The sequence below is a fragment of the Dendropsophus ebraccatus genome, chromosome 2 (genome assembly GCF_027789765.1).
Source record: "Dendropsophus ebraccatus isolate aDenEbr1 chromosome 2, aDenEbr1.pat, whole genome shotgun sequence".
In the NCBI taxonomy this organism is placed as follows: domain Eukaryota; kingdom Metazoa; phylum Chordata; class Amphibia; order Anura; family Hylidae; genus Dendropsophus; species Dendropsophus ebraccatus.
Window position 1 is genome coordinate 69438374 of NC_091455.1, and position 19863 is coordinate 69458236.

The 19863-nt window shown below is 42.3% G+C and overlaps 1 protein-coding gene across 1 annotated transcript in view; it reads left to right on the forward strand.

The window, feature by feature from the left end:
• SMCHD1 (structural maintenance of chromosomes flexible hinge domain containing 1) overlaps positions 1-19863 on the forward strand; it is a 164461-nt gene that overhangs the window by 77091 nt on the left and 67507 nt on the right. Inside the window, exons 22-32 of the mRNA XM_069957726.1 lie at positions 863-935; positions 4189-4328; positions 7387-7521; positions 8337-8564; positions 9062-9210; positions 11440-11528; positions 12033-12157; positions 14893-15045; positions 15397-15522; positions 16713-16792; positions 18652-18809. Coding sequence (XP_069813827.1) covers positions 863-935; positions 4189-4328; positions 7387-7521; positions 8337-8564; positions 9062-9210; positions 11440-11528; positions 12033-12157; positions 14893-15045; positions 15397-15522; positions 16713-16792; positions 18652-18809 — 1456 coding nt within the window. The remainder of the gene's footprint in view (positions 1-862; positions 936-4188; positions 4329-7386; positions 7522-8336; positions 8565-9061; positions 9211-11439; positions 11529-12032; positions 12158-14892; positions 15046-15396; positions 15523-16712; positions 16793-18651; positions 18810-19863) is intronic.

The following is a 19863-nucleotide window of genomic DNA, read 5'->3' on the forward strand; positions in this document are numbered from 1 at the left end:
TTCATCAGTGTCTGTACTGCGGGGGAAGGAGGAGGTCCTCATTCATGGCAGTGCATGGCTTCTTGGGTTTACCCAATTATTATCTGTCCACACGTTACTCTATTTCTAACGGGCAGTCTTTTTTTTTTCATCCTAAATGTTTCCTGAGCATCAGTCTGCAGCTGTGCGTTAAACTCTGTTGTATTGTGTTTCTTGGTTCCTGCACTGGGGACTGCTTTAGGATGTCCCATGGTCTTCTGTTTTCTTTAAATGATGTGAGCAAGAATACAAGATTTTGTGACTACTCACCTTAAAATCATTTTTTTGTTGAGTTCATTGAAGGTGTCCCACCCAGTTATTGGCTTTACTGGATGGTTCGTCTTTCTTCTTAGTTGTCAATCAGTGGTTTTGCTTTTTGCTTTACCACTAAAGGCCCTATTACACAGAACAATTATTGGCCATATTCGGGTGATATCAGCCGTTACGGCCGATAATCGTTCTATGTAATAAAAGGCAACGATGGTTGCAGTCAGACAAACGACTCTTATAGCAACGATCTGCTGCCGTCGCCCTGTGAAATAGGGGCGGCGACAGCAGACCGCTGCTATATGCTGTGGGCTGCCCAGAGGATCAGCGATCACCCCGGGCAATCCCCCCGGCTCTCACTCGCTTGCTGCTGCTGCTGCGTTTAATTGCGTCCTGTGCAGGAGGGGCTAACACTTTCCCTTGCTTAGTGCTGCCCCCTAGTGGCAGCAGCCTAAACCCATAGTTGTACTTGTCCCCAATGAACTCGTCAAGTAAAGGCTATTACCGTAAGTACTCACAAAATCATGTTCTCACATTTTCGGATTCTTTTATCTTGTACTATATTGTCTCCTAACAGAATTTTACCTTGAAGATTACTTTACCTGGTTTAAAAGAAGACAATCAGACTGTGAAGATGAAGTTATTTCCTGGTGTGTATGTCTTAGATGTTTTTGTTTTCTTTCTAAACTGATTTCTTTATATACGAGTGAACACTATACTTTGGAGCCATTAAAGGAGAAGCTTGGACAAAAGCATTTTTTAATATGTTATTAGTAAGGGAAAGTTAGACAAATTCGTAATATACATTAATTATGGGAAATGCACATTTACTGCTATTTCCCTTAAAGGAGAAGTCCGGCCACATGACAAAAAAACAACAACTTGCTTATGCATCTGGGATACTACTTCCCACACCCATGTGAAGCTATTCCACCAGAATTGGCCTTTTTGTCCAAACAGATCAGTCATTTTCACAAGCCTGATGCTCCTCTTCACTTCCGGTTTAGTCAGAACACAGACTCAGCCCTTCTACTACAACTCCCAGAAGCCCCCTCGACATGACTGCCTTCCCCCTGTAACGCCCCTTCTGTTTTCCCCTCCCCTCCAGCGTGCATACAGTCTACAAGCTGTATACAGGAGAGGAAGACAGCCCAGGGTGCAGAGCGGCTGGCTGAAACTTGTAGTGCGGGGCATACTTCGGCTGATTTCTGATTCCCAGCACTACAAGCTCCTGCCAGCCAGATACAGCAGCCTGTGTCCCATCCTCCATCCAGCAGCCTGTGTACAGCCGTCCCCTGTCCCGTCCAGCAAGAAGGGGTCATGGCTCGGTTATACAGCGCTGCGTTCTCTACTACTGCTACAGGGAGAGAGGAGGGAGGGGGAGAGAGAGCGGAGGGAGTGAGTGAGTGTCCGGAGATGAAGGAGATAGAGGCTACAGCCAAGTAATCGCTCCTGTCCACCCCCTCCCTTCTCCCTCCGCTCTCTCTCCCTGTAGCAGCAGCAATCAACGAAACGCTGTATAACCCAGCCGTGACCCCTTCTTGCTGGACGGGACAGGGGATGGCTGTACACAGGCTACTGGAAGGAGGATGGGACACAGGCTGCTGCTGGGACCATAGCTGTATGTGGAGCAGAGCGGCTTGCTGAAACTTGTAGTGCGGTAGTTTCTGATTCCCAGCACTACAAGCTCCTGCCAGCCGCTCTGCTCCACATACAGCTATGGTCTGTGTCACATCCACTGTACAGTCCAGCGATCTCTGCTGCTACAGGGAGAAGGGAGGGAGGGGGTGGATAGGAGCGGGTACTCGCCTGCAGCCGCTGTCTCCTTAATCTCCGGACACAGTGGATTATGCAGGAACGCCTTCAGAACGCCCCTGTCCTGACATTATTGGCTGGGAGGCGTGCCAGAGAAGGAGGGTAGTTACCGGCCCACAGGGAGGAACGCCCTGGATCGTGACGTTGCCGGCTCCACGTCTCGACCCAGGGAAGCACTCAGGGACCAGAGATCGTCGTGACATCAGTAATGAAGCAGGAACTACACAACTTCCGGCAGCGAAAGTGAAGGAAAAAAGTGGGGTAAGGCCATGGAATCAGCAACCAGTGTACATTTAAAAGTTATATAACTTTACATGTGGGGAGGAACTATAGAAAAAAAAATTTCACCGGACTTCTCCTTTAAAGTGTCACTGTCGTGAATTTTTTTTTTGCAGAAATCAATAGTCCAGGCGATTTTAAGAAACTTTGTAATTGGGTTTATTATCCGAAAAATGCATTTTTATCATGAAAAAGCAGTTTGAAGCTCTCCCCCCTGTCTTCATTGTTCTCCTATGGAGAGAGCTAAAGAAAAGACCAAAACAGGACAACAAAGAGTTAATCTACAAATCCCTCACCTGATATCTCTTGGGACCATCACCAGTGACCTGTCTGAGCTCCGATTACAGCTGTCACCCAGCTCCGTGCCTGTAATCCTCTGTTATCTGCTTTCTGCTGCCGGCTAACTCCCTCCTTCCTCCTCCCCCCTCCCCTCTCCCTAGAGCAGACTGGGGACGTCTCCTGCAACAAGTCACAGTTTTCAGATTTTTCAGAGTGGATGAAAAAGAGGAAGGAGGGGGGGACCTGGGAAAAGGCTTTTTACATGCAGATAATGGCAGATTTGGCTAATAAACCCAATTACAAAGTTTCTTAAAATCGCCTGGACTATTGATTTCTGCAAAAAAAAAAAATACGACAGTGACTCTTTAAGTTAGTAGATCACAGAGACTTCAAAATCTCAGAAATACTGTGACGTCAGGAACCAGTGTGTAATTCCAATGGAGTTTACAGCAGGGGGCGCACTATATATAGAAGTCAATGAGTACCATTGACTTCTATATATAGTGCGCCCCTGCTGGACAATCCATTGGAATCAATGGCTGTCTATGGAACAGGTGAGTCTGCACACTGTACTACTCCCCCACATTTATTTGCTCATACTATGAGCAGATGATGGGGAAGTAGTACCAGGGCTATCCCCATCACCGCCGCCCCTGCTCGTCCGGCGAGTCCAATGCTGTAATTGAGCCCCAGTCTCTGGGAGGTAGTAGGCCCCGGTCTGAGGCCTATTTCCCCCTCTGAGACCGGGGCCTCAATTACAGCGGCGGACCCGCCCGGACCCCCTGTCGCCGCCGCAGATGCCGCCCCAACTCGTCCGGGTTTGCTGATGTAATTGAGGCCCCTGTCTCAGGGGGGGAAGTAGGCCCCCAGTCTCAGGCTAGACCAGTCCACTTTTTTCCTTTTCCTCCATGGACCAGTTGGAATTCTCACATGCTCATTTTAGGCACCTTTTACAGGAGTCAGTATGGGCGCTTTGAACAATCTGCACCCACGTAGCACCATACATAAGCTAGCTGTTATACACTGTAGGATCTGACAGCTGTCAGCATTAACTTTTTCATCAGTTTGTGCAACAGTAGCTCATCTGTGGGGTCAAACCAAACAGGTTGGCATTTGCCCTCTAACTACATATTTATTAGTCCAGGGTGCTGCCAATAAACATTGTGCAAAGTGACAGGACTATAAGATATGTACTGATGTGATCGATTAAATTACATGCAAATATTGTTTAATTATGCAAACCATATGTATGAGAGGGAACCTGTCACTACTTTCATGTTACCTGAACCACAGGCAAGCCTGAACTGAAAGGCTCCCTTATAACAATAATCTATAATTCACTGTGAACTGCTGTGCCATTTTAGAGCAATCTTACTTGTAAGTTCATTCAGGGCTTTGGGGCCATTGGGCGTTTTGCTGGCCCTGATAGAAAACATGAGTGCTTAGCTAAATATATTGGAGTCCATAAAAGGGTACTAGTACCCAAATTGTATTTAACCTCTAGAGATAATGTTGCATTTTCTCTTGAAGGGCCACCCAAACAACTTAAAGTGTTTCCAGAAAATGATGTTCTTATTATTGACAATGGTTCAACCTTTCCGTTTCGAATTGAAATTCTGGATGGAGTAGGGAACATTACAATTCAACCTAAGCTAATTGTTCATTGTAAGGTATGTATGTTAGCATTATTGGCAAATCTACTTTTCTGCTGTGCTTTTTCCTAAAATGTACATGTCATTTAAAGGAGAAGTCCAGCGTTTTCTAAAAGCTGGCAGCCTGCAAGGGGAGGAGGGAAATTTCAACTAACAACTTACCTCTCCCTGTCCCCGCGGTGGGATCAGCCTTGGGACCCCCGCTAGTCTCTGGGGTATCCATGTCACGGCCCGGCTCATGGACTTGCCACCCAGCCTGTCAGTGACTGGGGTGGGACGCTGCTCCAGTCAATTATTGGCTGAGTGGCCAGTCCATCAGCTGGGCCTGGCATTTTCCCGTGCCGAGTCGTGCCGTCATCACCACTTCGGAGAAAATGACTTCCGGTGTGGGTCCTGCGGCCGCTCACTGTGGGTACTTGAAATCAATTTCCCACTGACTGCTTTTAGAAAATACCGGACTTGTCCTTTGAACTTTTTTTCTGCAAAGATAAAGGGCTCTGCTTACTTTTTGCTTTACGGTCAACGAATGCATTAAGAATTCTTCAGAACATAAGCCGCACATAGTCACAGGTTCCTTTTCACCTAAGTTGCGCTAAAAGTGTATATGTTTTGTGGTATGATCCAGGCTGAATGCAATGAAACTATGTCACCATACCCACAGAAATGGTTCTGCTAGATTCAGTCACTTAAACTGAGGGCTGGACAATCAATCAAATTAATTCACAATTCCAGCCACTCACAACATTTTGAATTCAATGTTAGCCCTACTGCAAAGCTAAGAACAATGTGTCTAATAGCCCTGCCCCTGTAGGCGGAGATAATTTTGGTAAAGCTGCCACTTAAGTGGCTGGCATGCTCAGTGGTTTAGCTTCACTGTCTTCTCACCGTCTTACCACCTTCTTATGAGTGGTGGTACATAGGACTTCAGATAAAGGCTCTTTTAGACAGGGTGATTTTTATGCAAACTTTCCCTACATTACCAGTGACAATGAGCGGAAGACAAAGAATTCTCCTGAGAATATTCTGGGAACAAACGCTTGTCCACCTGGTGATTGGATTTGTTGTGCAGCCTGTAAAATCATTGTTATCAGCTGCACATTGCCTGTCTAAACGAGTGATTTGTATGACTGCATGAGTGTTTGGTTTGTGCTGGCGAGCTGCTACTCGATTGATTGTACCTTGTAATGGCTCTGTAAATGAGTCCTGACAAGCATTCATTAGCCATTTAAAAGGGCCCAAGAGGTCCCCATACACTTTTTTTTAATACTTGGTAGTCGGATGATTGTCTGGCTGTCGGTTATCTCTCCCGTCCGTCCGCCCCATACTCACAAACATTTGGAGAAGCCAAGCATTTCTGTGTTCTCTGTCGGGAGGGGACAGGTCGCTGTGAGAGAGCTTTCACTGTGGCTTATCTCTTCCAGAACAAAGGGGTTGGGCAATGATTTTCCATCACACCTGACCCCTATCACCACCAACATCATCTGCTGATGGTTGTTCTCGAGAGCCCCTTACACCCTATACCGACGGCCACATCTATCTCAAGTGTCAGATTGGGACGACAAAAGTTGTAGGTGTATTGGGACCTTTATGCATACCAGATTGTCTGTGTTATCAGTATGTATGTTACATTGGATAGCAAGTAATACCTACTACATTATCTGTACTTAGTATCTGCCATCTCAGGAAACACCACAGATAACACACAGTTACATAGTCAATGCGGTTGAAAAAAGACACATGTCCTTTAAGTTCAACCAAGGAGGGGATGGATACAGGGAAGACATAGTGATAGCTTTCTGAATACAGGTAGATGTTGATGTTACCTCCAGTCCCTTGTAACATCGCAGATGCCGTTATGGTACTTGACCATCCCGATTGAATAGAGCAGAAGTACACATATCACCAAACCTGTGGCAAAGTGACCGATTTTGTTTGTGGGACAATTTTTTTTAAAGGGAATCTGTCAGCTGCAATTCACATTTCAACCCACTGACACTGTTAGATGGCTGCTAGATCAGGAAGACATTTCCTTACCTTTCATATACCTGTCTGTTATTTCAGATCATAGAAAAAGCTTTTGTTATATAGTAAGAGTCAAAGTTGCTTAACCAAGGTCAAGTGTGCAGGAAGCTGTAACACCTCCTTATCCCCCCTCCCATACCTGAACCTGCTTGGGACTCAGCTGCTTGGGAGTCCAGGTGTCAATCAAGTAGGGAGGAAAAGAGAGAGCTTCCAGGATTGCAGCTATTCAGAAGCTTGGAAAAGACCCTTTGTACCAGAGAATAGAAGTATTTTTCTACAGTCTGGAAGCACAGCTAGATGTATGAAAGTTAAAATATGTCTCCTTGTCCTAACAGTATATCACAGTTTCATCAGTTTGAAACATGAATTACAGCTGGCAGATTCCCTTTAAAGTGACTGTACCACCAGGCCCAGGCTGAAGCTTTGGAGGCGGGGTCCGACCCACCCTTAGTGGGAGGAAACCCTAGCCCCTCTATGATAGGGTTCCATTGATTCTAAAGGAGTCATGTCATGGAGGGGCTGGGGTTTCTTCCCACTAAGGGTGGGTCGGCCCGCCTCCAGTGCTTCAGCCTGGGCCTGGTGGTACAGTGACTTTAAAGCATACTTATCCTTATGCTGTTCTAGCCCGAACTTTATGCAGTCACTGCTCTACATTAAGTTGGAGAAAATCAAGATTTTTATTTTGGGCCATATTGCCCAGCTCTTGCCCAGGGAAAAGTATCTCCCTTGATGCTCAAACCAAACACGCCACGTTGGACTTGTTTTTTCAGTCAGAGGAATTGATTGTCCAACTAAATAAAAGAATCTTTATTTTAATCTATAAAAAAAAAACCTCCATAGCATTCTAGCTAAACACACGTCTTCTCATAAAATGCTTTCTCATACTGTCATGAATATAGAATATAGTTTGTTTAGCTAGCATGCTATGGAAGCTTTTAACCCTCTATTTAATGAGTTACAAAAAGGGTTTTTTAACTATTGAATTGGTTGCATGCATTTCATTGTAATGATCAATGTATTTTTCTAAATTGTTTTACTTTTTTTTCTATTATAGTTTACTGGGGCTCCAAACCTTCCTGTCTACCAGTTGGATTGCAGTATAACAGGCCATGGCATTTTATCTGGGCCTCCTGTTAAAGTTCAAAATATAAAGAAAGTGCAGTCATTAAAAGCAAAAATTGAAATACCTGTGAGTATATTTAGAGTAGACCTCAGATCTTATGAAATGCATTTGATTACATGCAATTTAATGTTTTTGCCCCTGTATTTTAGTTTTTTTGTACTTTCTCTTTTGATCACTTACATAATATATTACAATGCAGGTATTACAGGGTTTTTTTTTTTACCCATCAGTTGCACACATGTAGCACACATTTCAGAGGTCTTGAAAGGGGTTATCCAGCGCTACAGAAACATGGCCACTCTTGGGGCTGTCCGGCATTAGATAAACATGGCCACTTTCTTGTCTTTAGTTTGGGTGGGTTTTACAACTCAGTTTTATTGAATTAATATGAGCTGAAATGCAAACCACACCTGAACTGGAGTCAAGAGGTGATGTCTGTGGAAAAAAGTGGCCATGTTTTCTAATGCTGCGTTTACGGAGCGATAATTCACCCAATCGAATTATTAACGATTGCGAAGTTTTTTTATAACTATCAGCGTTTAGACGGAACGATATATTGTTTGGAAAAATCGTTATTGCGATCATTTTAAGATCGCTTAAGCCTATCTCACACATAGGGTGAATTGGGGAAAGACTGTTAACACAAAGCAATCTGCAAATTTTTAGCGAACGACCAACGACGATTTGAGAACATGTTGAAAGATCAAAATGAACGATTTCTTGCTCGTCGCTTGGTCGTTCACTGTGTTTACACGAGCCGATTATCGCTCAAATGTGATTGTTATTGCAAAAATTTGGACAATCTTCATTCCGTGTAACGCACCATGACTCTGGATAATAATTTTGTTAAATTTGTTCAATCTTCTTCTTTTCTTTTATAGAGTTGCAAGCATGTAAAACCTGTGGAAAAATCTATTAAACTTCAGCCAAGCACAACTATTGCTAGACTTCAGATACTTAGAGTGGAGGGTGAGAAGGCTATTCACATTAAACATCAGGAGGAGATCACATGGTTGGCAGGAGACACAGTGCAAAATCTTATTTTTCAACTTTTTGATGAGGGGGACAGAGAAGTTCTTTTAACTCCAGAACTTGCAGAAAAGCTCAAGGTGTGTATCTTTATTTTAAATTCACCTGTTTATTTGGATTTTTCTTTTGACTTTTGTTTCCCGCTTATATTTGTCCATAGTTTACAGTTAGAATGTCACATGATTTGGATTTTTTGATGTTATACATGCTACACTTGCCATTATTTCAATTTTTTTTTGTCTTTTTCCTTATTGCATACGCTTAGATAAAAGGTCATTAGGTTTCATACATAAATCTTTTCTAGAGTTCATATAGTTCCTGAGTTTGGGCCTCCTTTATATGGGGAGGAAGGGAGACAAAACTTATATAGAATATATATATATATATATATATATATATATATATATATATATATATATATTATATATAACTGGCAGAGCAGACTGCTTGCACAGGTTTCAAAACTGTTCTTTCTAATTAAATGCATTACTGCTTTCTGAATTTTGAATGACCAGACAGGGACATACAGTATAGGTATATGTAACTAATATTGCTTTCTGGATTCATTTGTCTTTAGGTTAACTGGACCCCAAATGTCCACAGGGAGAAACTGCTACAAGGAAGGTTACCTGATGTTGACGTGTCTACTTCAGTTACTAAGTTTCAGTATTGCCAAGTGACTTATCACGATGATAATGTTTCTTTGGAGAGTGCATTTACTGTAAAGTATGTATTTTTACAGTACATAAAGCTAGGCATAGTTCACATATTTCCTTTTGGTTATGCAAACTATGCTATTCTAGAAATGTATGTATCATTTAGACAAGGAATAATATATGTTTTGTGCATGGGGAGAAGCGCTTATGTTTTCCTAGGTTTTAGTTACAGTGAAATATATTAAATACCGCAATAAATTGGCTTCTCTGGCATTATGCAATTAGGTTCAATAGTACTAATGCATGGTCCTCTCCAGGCTTGGACTTATCCATAGTTCCCCAGTCTTCCGGTGGCATGAGTAACTGCACTGCATGGAGAGATCCGCTCTTATGCCCGTGCCGGGCCTCAGCATCGCAATGGCGCTGATCCCGGCTCGGCAATAGATTGCTGTGGCCTGCAGCAGGCCAAAGCAATCTATCACCGATCAAATGGATCTTTGCTGTGTATATACACAGCATTGATCTCTATGAGAGATCAGTGCTGTGTATATACAAGTCCCCCAGGGGGACTTCTAGTTCATGTAAAAAAAAAAAAATAAAGTAAAGTCTTTTTATTAATAAAAAATCCCCTCCCCTAATAAAAGTCCAAATCACACCCCTTTTCCCATTTTATAAATATAAATTAATAAATAAACATATAAATAAACATACTTGGTATCACCGCACGCATAATCGCCCGAACTATTAAATTATCACATTCCTGATCTCGCACGGTAAACGGCGTCAGCGCAAAAAAATTCCAAAGTGCAAAATTGGCTTTAACCTTAAAGGGGTTAAATAATATTGTCTCTACCATTGCGTCTCAAACGGTTATATGGATCTAACTAGTGAGGTATATCACATTTCTTAAAGGACAAGTGCCATGAAAAACTTTTTCCCAGTAATTGAAGCACATTTCAAAGTTATATAACTCTGTAATATGCTTCAATCACCTATCTGCCTCCCTTCCCTGTCTTTTCCCCCCTCCACACCCCACCAGGAAGTGTCCTAACTCACACAGACCTAATTACTGTTGTCACCATCACCAGGCAGCTCCTTGTGAGGATGAGTCATCAGCAGGAGGGCTGCTCTAGGTCCTGTTACAGCAGCCCCCCCTCCCCAGTCCAAGTGATGGCTTGCAGTTGTTCAGCCAATGGGAGCTGAGCAAGCTGAGTCACCTGACAAGGCAGGGGAGGGGGGGGCTGCTGTAACAGGAGAAGGAGCTGAGAAAAGCGCTTGGTGACGGGGACGACAGTCATTAGGTCTGTGTGAGTTAGGACACTTCCTGGTGGGCGGTGGAGGGGGGAAAAGACAGGGAAGGGAGGCAGTTAGGTGATTGAAGCACATTACAGAGTTATATAACTTTTGTAGTGTGCTTCAATTACTGGGAAAAAGTTTTTCATGGCACTTGTCCTTTAAGAGTTCATAGCATATTACTCAGAGCTCAAGATCTCTTTTCTTCAGAAGCAATCCGAGATAAATTTAATTGTTAAGACTATTTCTTATGAAGATCAGATCAGAGGGTTACAAGTGTGAGGCCCAGACAGGGGCTGGCCTTAGGGTAGATGGCGCCCTGTGCAAAACTTTCTTTTGGCACTGTCAGAGAGAGAGAAATAAAAAAAGATAGATAGATAGGAGGGAAAGAGGTAGATGGGAGGGAGGATAAAGAGCTAGACAGAGGAGAGAAAAGAATCATCAGACTTTCAGCAGGGGCACAGGATCCTGGAGGCTGCACGAATTGTTGAGGAGGAGGAGGAGGGAGGACGCACATGGCCGGGCAGAGGTCACAGGCCACCACACTGATGGGACCTGTCGGGCATACAGTTCAGCAGACTGCATTGTTGCAAGGGGAAAGAGTGAGCATCCCACCCGTGGTGGACGGGGGCGGGGCTTACCCGGGACGTACCCGAAACATTAATTTGCCAGGTTCCTAGCCCGTCTGTCTTCTGGAGCGCCCCAAACCAACCACTGTGCAAGGAGGGCAGGCGGCCAGCTAGGGGGGCCCTCTGGCAGACAGACAATGTCTGGCAGACAGACCAGAGCGTCCCCCAGCTGGCCAGGAGTGATGCGCCCTGTGCAACCGCACAGGTCGCACACACCTAAGGCCGGCCCTGGGCCTAGATGCCTTCATGGTTAGGCTGGTGAAGCCTCTTGAAAATAGTTTTGGAAAGACCTGTGCCGTTACATGCAATTAAATTCAAACAATCCATTAACACACTTGTTTAGACAATATTAATGTATTTCCTGTTAATGGTTTTAGACCTATTCCTGATGAACCAAGAGAGCTTAAATGCAAATTAAAAGGCGACAATGTCATCCCCATGGGTGAAGAGCTGAAAAGTGATATTGGTAAGTAATCTGTTTTAAAATTGAAATATAGGATGTATAAGATGAAGGCATGAGATCCTATACTACTGTGTAAAGAGGCTGGAAATGGGAGAGATAGTGCCACTAGAACTTTCTGCTCCTTTCTCTTGTTTTCTCTCTCTCCTTTCCGTGCTGCTGTGCATTGGTTGTGGGTGTAGGGAGCTGTGTAAGAACATGCACTACCTCATTATTTCAAGAGTATTGTACTATGGGCAGAAATTGCTGTCACAGAAAAACACTTCATGGACATGATGCAGGGGATGTTGTTTTATGCAGCTCCATTCGACCAGAAAGTGTTTTGGTGGGTGGAAAGAGGCAGAATTAGGATGTAGTGCGCCCCCTTAAGAGTGAGTTTTGAACCTCTAAAAAATGGTTTGGTCATCATTTTAAAAAGCACAATAAAATGTTTCCATTGCTTTTTGTCTCTAACTTTATGATAATTTTTTTGCTATATCATCCCTAAGCTTCTTTTCTTACAATTTACAGAATTAATAGTAACGGACCAGTATGGAAATAAGATATGTATGGAAACAATGTCCCCTTCATGTCTTGAATACTTGAATGTTTCTGGAAAAAATCTTGACAAAAGTAAAATAAAAAAGACATTTCAGGTTTGTAGTTTATGACGAAGATTTTTTTTTTTTTTTTTTTTTTTTTTTTTTTTTTTTAAATAGTCATATTTTTTAAGTGTCTACAAAAAATAAGCAGCTTACACTTGACAAATGCTAATAAAAAAGCAATGTGCTACTTTAAAGTTTACTTGTCATTATAACTTTCAAAATCTCAATCAACAGTAGATGTGATATAAAGCAAGTTTGCAGTTTAAATTCATTTTTTTTTTTTAAGTTATCAGGGAAAACACTGCACTTTCTGTGTTTTAGTTTTTTTTTTTTTTTATAGCACTCAAATCAGTGAATATTCCTTATACTGTCCACATGTTCTAGTTGTACATAGTCTTCAGTTTCCACCACACCTCACTTTCATCACCTTTTGGGTGGGAGTGATAGATACATGTAAGGTATCTATCAGAGCCAGAGATTAAGCAACTAAAGACACGTACAGTAGGGTATTTCAAATACACAGTCACGTGATGTCAGAAGGCCCAGGCATGAACTCAACTTTAATAAATAAAATTTACAGACAAGGAATTGGTAAGAACTGCTTTATTATGGGTAAACATTTTAATTCAGCCATAAATATATTTATTAACTCCATAAATATTTAAAACAACATTTCATATAAAATAAAAGACACAGATCAAGAACACAGAAGGCCTCTGTGACCATACCCCACTAATAGCTCATTGTGACAATTTTATTAAAAGGGACAGGTGGGCGAAGCTTGGATACCGGAGAGTAGATATGAAAAGATATACTACTTTCCCTGCTCATCCAATCAGATGATGGATAACACTTCAGCCCAGCAACCAGAGCCCTGGACCTCTGACCCCCAATGTTAGGGATCATTTAATCTTTATTTTTGAAACTTGGAATTATATTTATATCTCTTCGTAATATATTAAAAAAGCTTGGTTAACACTGTTTTTTTGCAGTCCTTATACACTTTATGGAGAAAAGAAAACAGATGAAAAAATGGATGCAATTGTGTGCAATACGTTTTTTTCATTGATTTTCAATATTTAAAAAAAAAAAGGATCAAAACCTATGTTTGTTTGTTTTTTGTTTAGTGTACAAAAAAACCTGGTTGACCACGGTTTTTTGTGTATGTAAAGGCTGAGTTCACATCAAGTAAAATTGTCTAAATTCCAGTCTATGGGAGGCTCGCGCGCCTACTCTCTCAGCACATGTATATTCGTCCACGTGGAGAGAGGAGGCGGGCGAGCCTCCCATAGACTCCCAGTATGGATTTTGCAAATTTTACTCTGTCTGAAATGGCCCTAAAAGTAACCATTTAAAAAATGCATACGTTAGACTGACACAAGAACCCAACCTTAACCCCTAGGGTTACGTCATGGAAGTCTGTCCCCAGACGACCCATGACGTAACTCTACGTCCTGGGTGTTTTTCCCGCTATGAAGCACGCTCCGGAGCGGAGCGTGCTTCATAGGAGGTGGGGGCCGATAATGACACGCTGCAGCGATCGCGCTGCCGCATGTCATTAACCCCTTAAACGCCGCGACCGCGGCGTTTAAGTGCAAGTGACAGGGGTAGTCCCCTGTCACTTACCGATCGGGACCCCCGCAGTGAAACGGACCGCCGGAAGTCTCTCACCTGCCTCCGTGTGGTCCGACCGGCGATCTGCTGCACTAAGCCTGCACAGGCAGGCTCAATGAGCAGATTGCCGATGACACTGATCAATGCTATGCCTATAGCATAGTAATGGTCAGTGTAAAAATCAAAGTAGTGTATGTAGAAGTCCCCCAAAGGGACTTCAAATGTGTAAAAAAAAAAAAAAAGTTCAAAACACTTACACTACCCCAAAACCCCTCCCCCAATAAAAGTTGAAATCACCCCCTTTCCCATTATATAAATAAAACATATAAAAATAAATAAATAGATAAACCTATAATATACCGTAGCGTGCGTAATTGTCCGATCTATTAAAATATAACAAGCGTCATGGCGAACGGCGCACACGAAAAGAGGGGAAAAAGTGCGCAGATTACCGATTTTATGTTACATTATGTATTTTAAAAAATCAATAAAAAGTGATCAAAACGTCTGATCTTCACAAATATGGTATTAATAAAAACTAGAGATCATGGCGGAAAAAATGACACCCCATACAGCCCCGTAGGTTAAAAAGTTATAAGTGTCACAATAGGGCCATTTTATTAATATTTAATTGCCAAAAAAAAAGATTTCATAAAAAAATTACATATATAACATTAGAGAATCTGTGTAACCTGCATATGGTTGTGTTCGGGCTGACCTATAGAATAATAGTATCATGTCGCTGTTACCATATAGTGCATTACGTAGACACAGGAACCCCCCAAACGTTACCATATTGCATTCTTTTTTACAATTTCACCTATTTATATCTTCATAAATAATATATTTGGAATTCCATCATACATGTTATGGTAAAATGAATGACGCCATTACACAGTACAACTATTCCTGTAACAAATAAGCCATTACATGGCCTTGTAGATAGAAAACTAAAAGTGCTGGAGCTCTTAGAAGGGGAGGAGGGAAAAACGAAAATGCTAAGATCAAAATTTGCGCGGTCCACTGGGTCATTTTGGGCCTGGTCCTCAAAGGGTTAAACTTCATATTTGTTTTTTGTTTCTTTTTTTTGTTTTGGTTTTTTTATGGGAGAAAAAATTGTTGCAATTAATATCTTCAGGTTAGGCTTGTGACCTTTTTCTTTTGCTTTACAGGAAAAGGCTATGATTGTCAGAGGGATAAGTTTTTTTGTTGGATCCCTAGAGGAAATAGAGTTATGTTTAGCTTGGAGAAGTCTTTCAACTTTTATTAAACTGAGGCTTGTTGCCGGGCCTCCATTCAAAATTGGTGTTGGACAATGGAACGAGGTTAGTTCTGCTTTATGCATTTAGAAGAAGATTTGGTACACTTGCATTTACTAGCATATAATCCCGCTGCGCTCAGTGTGCTGTTTTGAGTGAATGAGAGGACACACGCTTGTCCGCTGCCGCCGCTCTCCGCTCGAAGAAATAAAATGTTAGTTCTTTGAGCGGAGAGGAGAGGAAGCGGACGAGCGTGCACTCTCGCATTCACTCAAAGCAGCACACTGAGCGCGCCGTGTTTACTCAGTGTGAACTGGCCCTTACAATATATAAAGCTTGTGGCTTAAGGTGGTCCCTATAAGTCAGTTTTTTTTTCAGTGTTTATTTGGTTATTTCTAACAAAATTTAATTTATTAGTCTATTACAGTGGTCTGTGGAAAAAAGGTTCCAGTGCCTCTAGTTATCCAGCTATATGATGAGTGGGATAATCCTTCTCCAGAGTCAAATGTTAAGGTCGTACTGATAAAAGACAATATTCTAAAGGTACCAGATGTAAAACTTTTATATAAAGCTGTTTGTTATTGTAGGATCACCTGTTGCACAGCTGCAGTGCTGCTCTCTTCCAGCTGCTTCTCCTCTCCCTTTCCACTCTGTTGCACAGGCTACATTATTCGTGCGCTAGGGAAGATAGCACCCTCTTGTGGCAGGTGGCATAATGCTGCCTCCGCCTAAAAGATTGATTGACTGGGTGGTGCATTGGAGGCAGGAGTACTGCAGAGCGCCAAATAAATCTTTCTTAGGAGGGGGGTGCTCTTTTGGGGCATATTGGTGCACCAAGGGCTGTTGTCCTGTCCCCAATGCACCAAACTCCCCTTATTTGCATGTGCATTAAAGTCAAGATTCTTGTTGTCTCCACTTAGAGTACAGAAAGTCCTTCTAATGGGCGGTCTGTGGATTATCCAGGTGACGATCATCACTACTGCCAATAAGGCATGAACTACCAAGAGCTAAATGTTTGGAGCCAACAAAACTAATAACACTGATAACAATAAATGGTGGTGTAGAAAACGCCCAAATCCAAGTAGCAGCTTTTACACATGGATGATGACCACACACATTTTTCTGAAATGGCCACAAGTCCTCTTTAGGTTTACAGACATTTTTTGCTGTATTGTAATCTATGCAGCCAGTCCTCTAATGGCATCTGCTGGGAGGATTAAAGCCAGGGAGAGGTGGCCATTTGTGTGGGGTTTTTTTTGTTCTCCATTATTGACAAACTGCTAAATGTCGTTGTTCAGCCAACTGTTTGTTTAGGTTCTTCCTTTTACTTATAGACTACAGAATGGGGTCTTCATATACTGTACATTGTAGGGGGGGGGGGGGGCGGCATACACTGTAGATGAATGTCAGGCAAACCATTCTGTGTGACCAGCCAGTCATCTTATATACTTTCCCCAGTGACAGATATGAGGAGAAGGGAGATAAGGGTGGCTTTGTTCTCATGAGAGATATGCAGCCTTTAGAGATGTCTGGCCAAGGCGTAGTCCCATCTCCCCATTGAGAACACATGCACGCTTGGCTGTGGCAGTGGGGTGTAGTGGCTCAACAAGTTAAAGTGTATTGCCACCTTTGTCTCTGTCTCTCACACTCCTACTCCTTTTCATTTCTACAGCTATTACCATAATAATATGTTAATTTCTCTACTGGTTTTTGTTCTGTTTTTTATTTCATAGATGACTCCTTTACAACAGCATTATAAAACTGATACCAACGGTCAAGCCAATATGGGGTTTTTTACCTTCTCTGCACCTAAGTAAGGGTCTTCTGAAACTGTAACTTGATGTAAAAATTGGTTAAAATGTTAGTCATAAGAATATTATTTACTTCAAAGTAACGGTGGTGAGGCTGACCATAGTGACATCAAGTTGTGGCTTAAGTCTGCGCCTGAAAATGTGCTGTGGTTTACCTCTCCCCATTAACTGGCTGGTTCTCTTAAAGGGGTTGTCCGGGCAGGGGAGTTTTTAGTCAAATACCCAGGAATGGAGTGATTTAAAACAATAACCTGCATCTACCTTCTGTGCTACTACCAATATCATGTGGTTCCATCCTTGCTACAGCTGTTGTACTGCTCTGTCCCCGCTGTGTCATTAGTCCTCCACAGCCAATCAGTGGCTGCCTCGTGTCCCACTTTATCTGCTTATTAGCTGATAGACCTAGAAGCTGCTGCACAGCAGTGATGCAGCAGTGCTACATTTTAATGCCCACACAAAACGCCACATGGCTGATTGCTGGCCCTTTTACACTAGCCAGTTATCCGCTTGTGTAAAAGGGACACTTTTTCAGAAGCTAAACATGTTGTCCCTTCTGACTTTGATGTCGATCTGTGCCTTTTGCTATCTTTATTGTGTTTAAGCAGTTGATGAGGACAAGTGGAATCATCAGGTAGGGGAAGGTGTCCCTCTCATTGGCTGGCTTGAATTTTATATTGATTTTAACCCTGTCCATGTAGGCGACGCTAATATAGTGGAGCTCAGTAGAAGCTGTAGAAGAAAGGGAAGTATGAAACGGAGAAGAGCAGAGGCTGGTCACTACCTTGTTGGAGTCCAGTATTACAGGTAAGCAAGGATAACCACTGTGCTACCCACCGGGGAAGTTTCAGCCCCTGCTCTCCTCCATGTCATACTGTCCTTTCTGCTGAGTTACAGAATCAGCTTTGCACAGGGCTAAAATCAATGTGAAATTGCAGGCAGCCAATGTGAGGGACTCCTGCTTCACCCACCTGATGACTCCACCTGTGATCATGTTAAATGAAAGAAACTCAAAACCGATATTGAACATAAAATCACAAAAAGTAAAGAAATCACAAACAATTGGTTATGTTACTGAGCCTGAGAACACAAGAAAAGATAGAAATAAGTGATGAAAATGTATGTAGAACATACAACTCCCACAGAAGTGAATGCAATGTTAGCTCATTGAAAAGTCCTGGACTTGACGGCTGCACAAGACCTCCGGATGGAGAAAGGTCAAAAAATTTGGTCCTTGTGGGACAAGTATTACGATCGATCCTACAATGTCTCGGCAACCTGACTGCTCCCCTTGTGAAAAATAGTTTGTGATCCTGCCCTTCCCCTTCCTTCCCTGGTCTTCGTCTTGTCTGGGTCTTGTCTCCCCCTGTCTTAGTGTTCTGACATGTTTTTATAAGCTTATTGGTCAGGTTTTTACACCTATATTGGATTGTTCTTTTAATGTTATAAGAGTGATTTAGGTTCTATTGCTACGATTACTGGCGACCTCTTGATGATGTATAATGTAGTGATCGCACGCTGCCTCTGGCCGCCTTGTCTTTCCAGATCCAATTTACCTCTTCTTGATTGTTGTACTGTCTGTTTTATTGAAAAATCTTTATAAGTAAACAATTTATAAAAAAAAAGAAAAGTCCTGGACTACCCCTTAAAGAAAATAAAGCTGTGATTGAATTTGCTATGATGAGTACTTCATTGTTCTCGGATGCATTCTTGGAAACTATTGGCATTGTTTTCTTCTATAGCAGTACACGTTATAGAAGTTTTGTTACCGATAATTTTTTTAAAATACAAAACTATATATTTTTAGTAGTAGTGCTGTTCATTACTAATAGTAACAGTACTAATACTTGTGGTTTCATTATAGGGGAATATATTATTTGCAGTGTAAAGCTGTGAATACCAAGAAGAATGTGGAAAGTTCTCCAATAAAGATAAACCTTGTACCTGATCCTGAAAAACCAGCTACTGTGTCTGTGAAATTTGATAAAGGTGTCGATTTTAATGCTGGGGGCATTTTTCCTGGTAGGTAAAACGAAATGGCCCAGATTTCTCAAGCTGCCAGGAAACTTAAATTGTGTGATTTTCCCCCAGGAACCAATCACAGCTCCTGAGCTTGCTGTGGGAAACACCACACAGTTTGGGTTTCAAGCAGCTTAATAAATCTGGGCCAATGCGTGTTAGATACTGTGGACACTGCCCAGACTAATTTATATTATAGCAATTTTTTACACAAAAACTCATTGTTTGCTAGACCTCACAGCTTATCCTTCCTAGAGATCCCCAGGGATAATTTACATTTTGAGGCTTTGTGCTGCATACTGGGCTTGTGAAGACACCACATGCAATATTAGAGGAATACTTATACTTCACCCCAATTTACCATATGACCATGACCTGGGCCCTCTGTATCGGGTGGCTACTGGCTTTCAGCAGTCAAGGGCCACTGCTTGTAGTCACCATGAGAGTGATCGCGTCAGCTGTTTAAAAGCAGCTTACAGTGGTATTTCAACTTTACAGAAGAGAGTCATTGATGGTGCAGTGGATGGATTTGCTTCATATGCACATGTGTGATCACATACATAAGCTTTTCAGCACCCGCACTACACTGTGAATGGAGTTTGTCTTCACTGTGTAGCAGTGGCGATGTGTAACTACATCTCAGCTCCCTGTTCAAATGAACAGTAGCTGAGCTGCAGTTCCAGGTTGCCACCACTACACAGTGAGCACAGACAGTGAGTGCCAAACAGCTGATCAGTGTGGGTGCCAATAAGTTGTTTTTGCAAGAAAAAACCCTTTAATAGAGATGTCCAGGGGAATGAAAAAGGAGTTGTTAGTTGCCCAAAAATTAATACATTAATAAATCTTTTATACTATAGTTTCCAGTACTGCACCATTGTCCTGATTCCAGGCCCTGTTCCCCAGTGTCAGCTTGTCCGCTTCTATGTCTCACAGGCAGCTATTTCTTATGACCCCCTACCACCACTACAGGCACACAAAGTAGTGTGCATGTATTTTTAGTGGAGAAATGGAAAGTCCAGTCCCTACTAACATTGCTCTGGAGGCAGCATATCTTTCG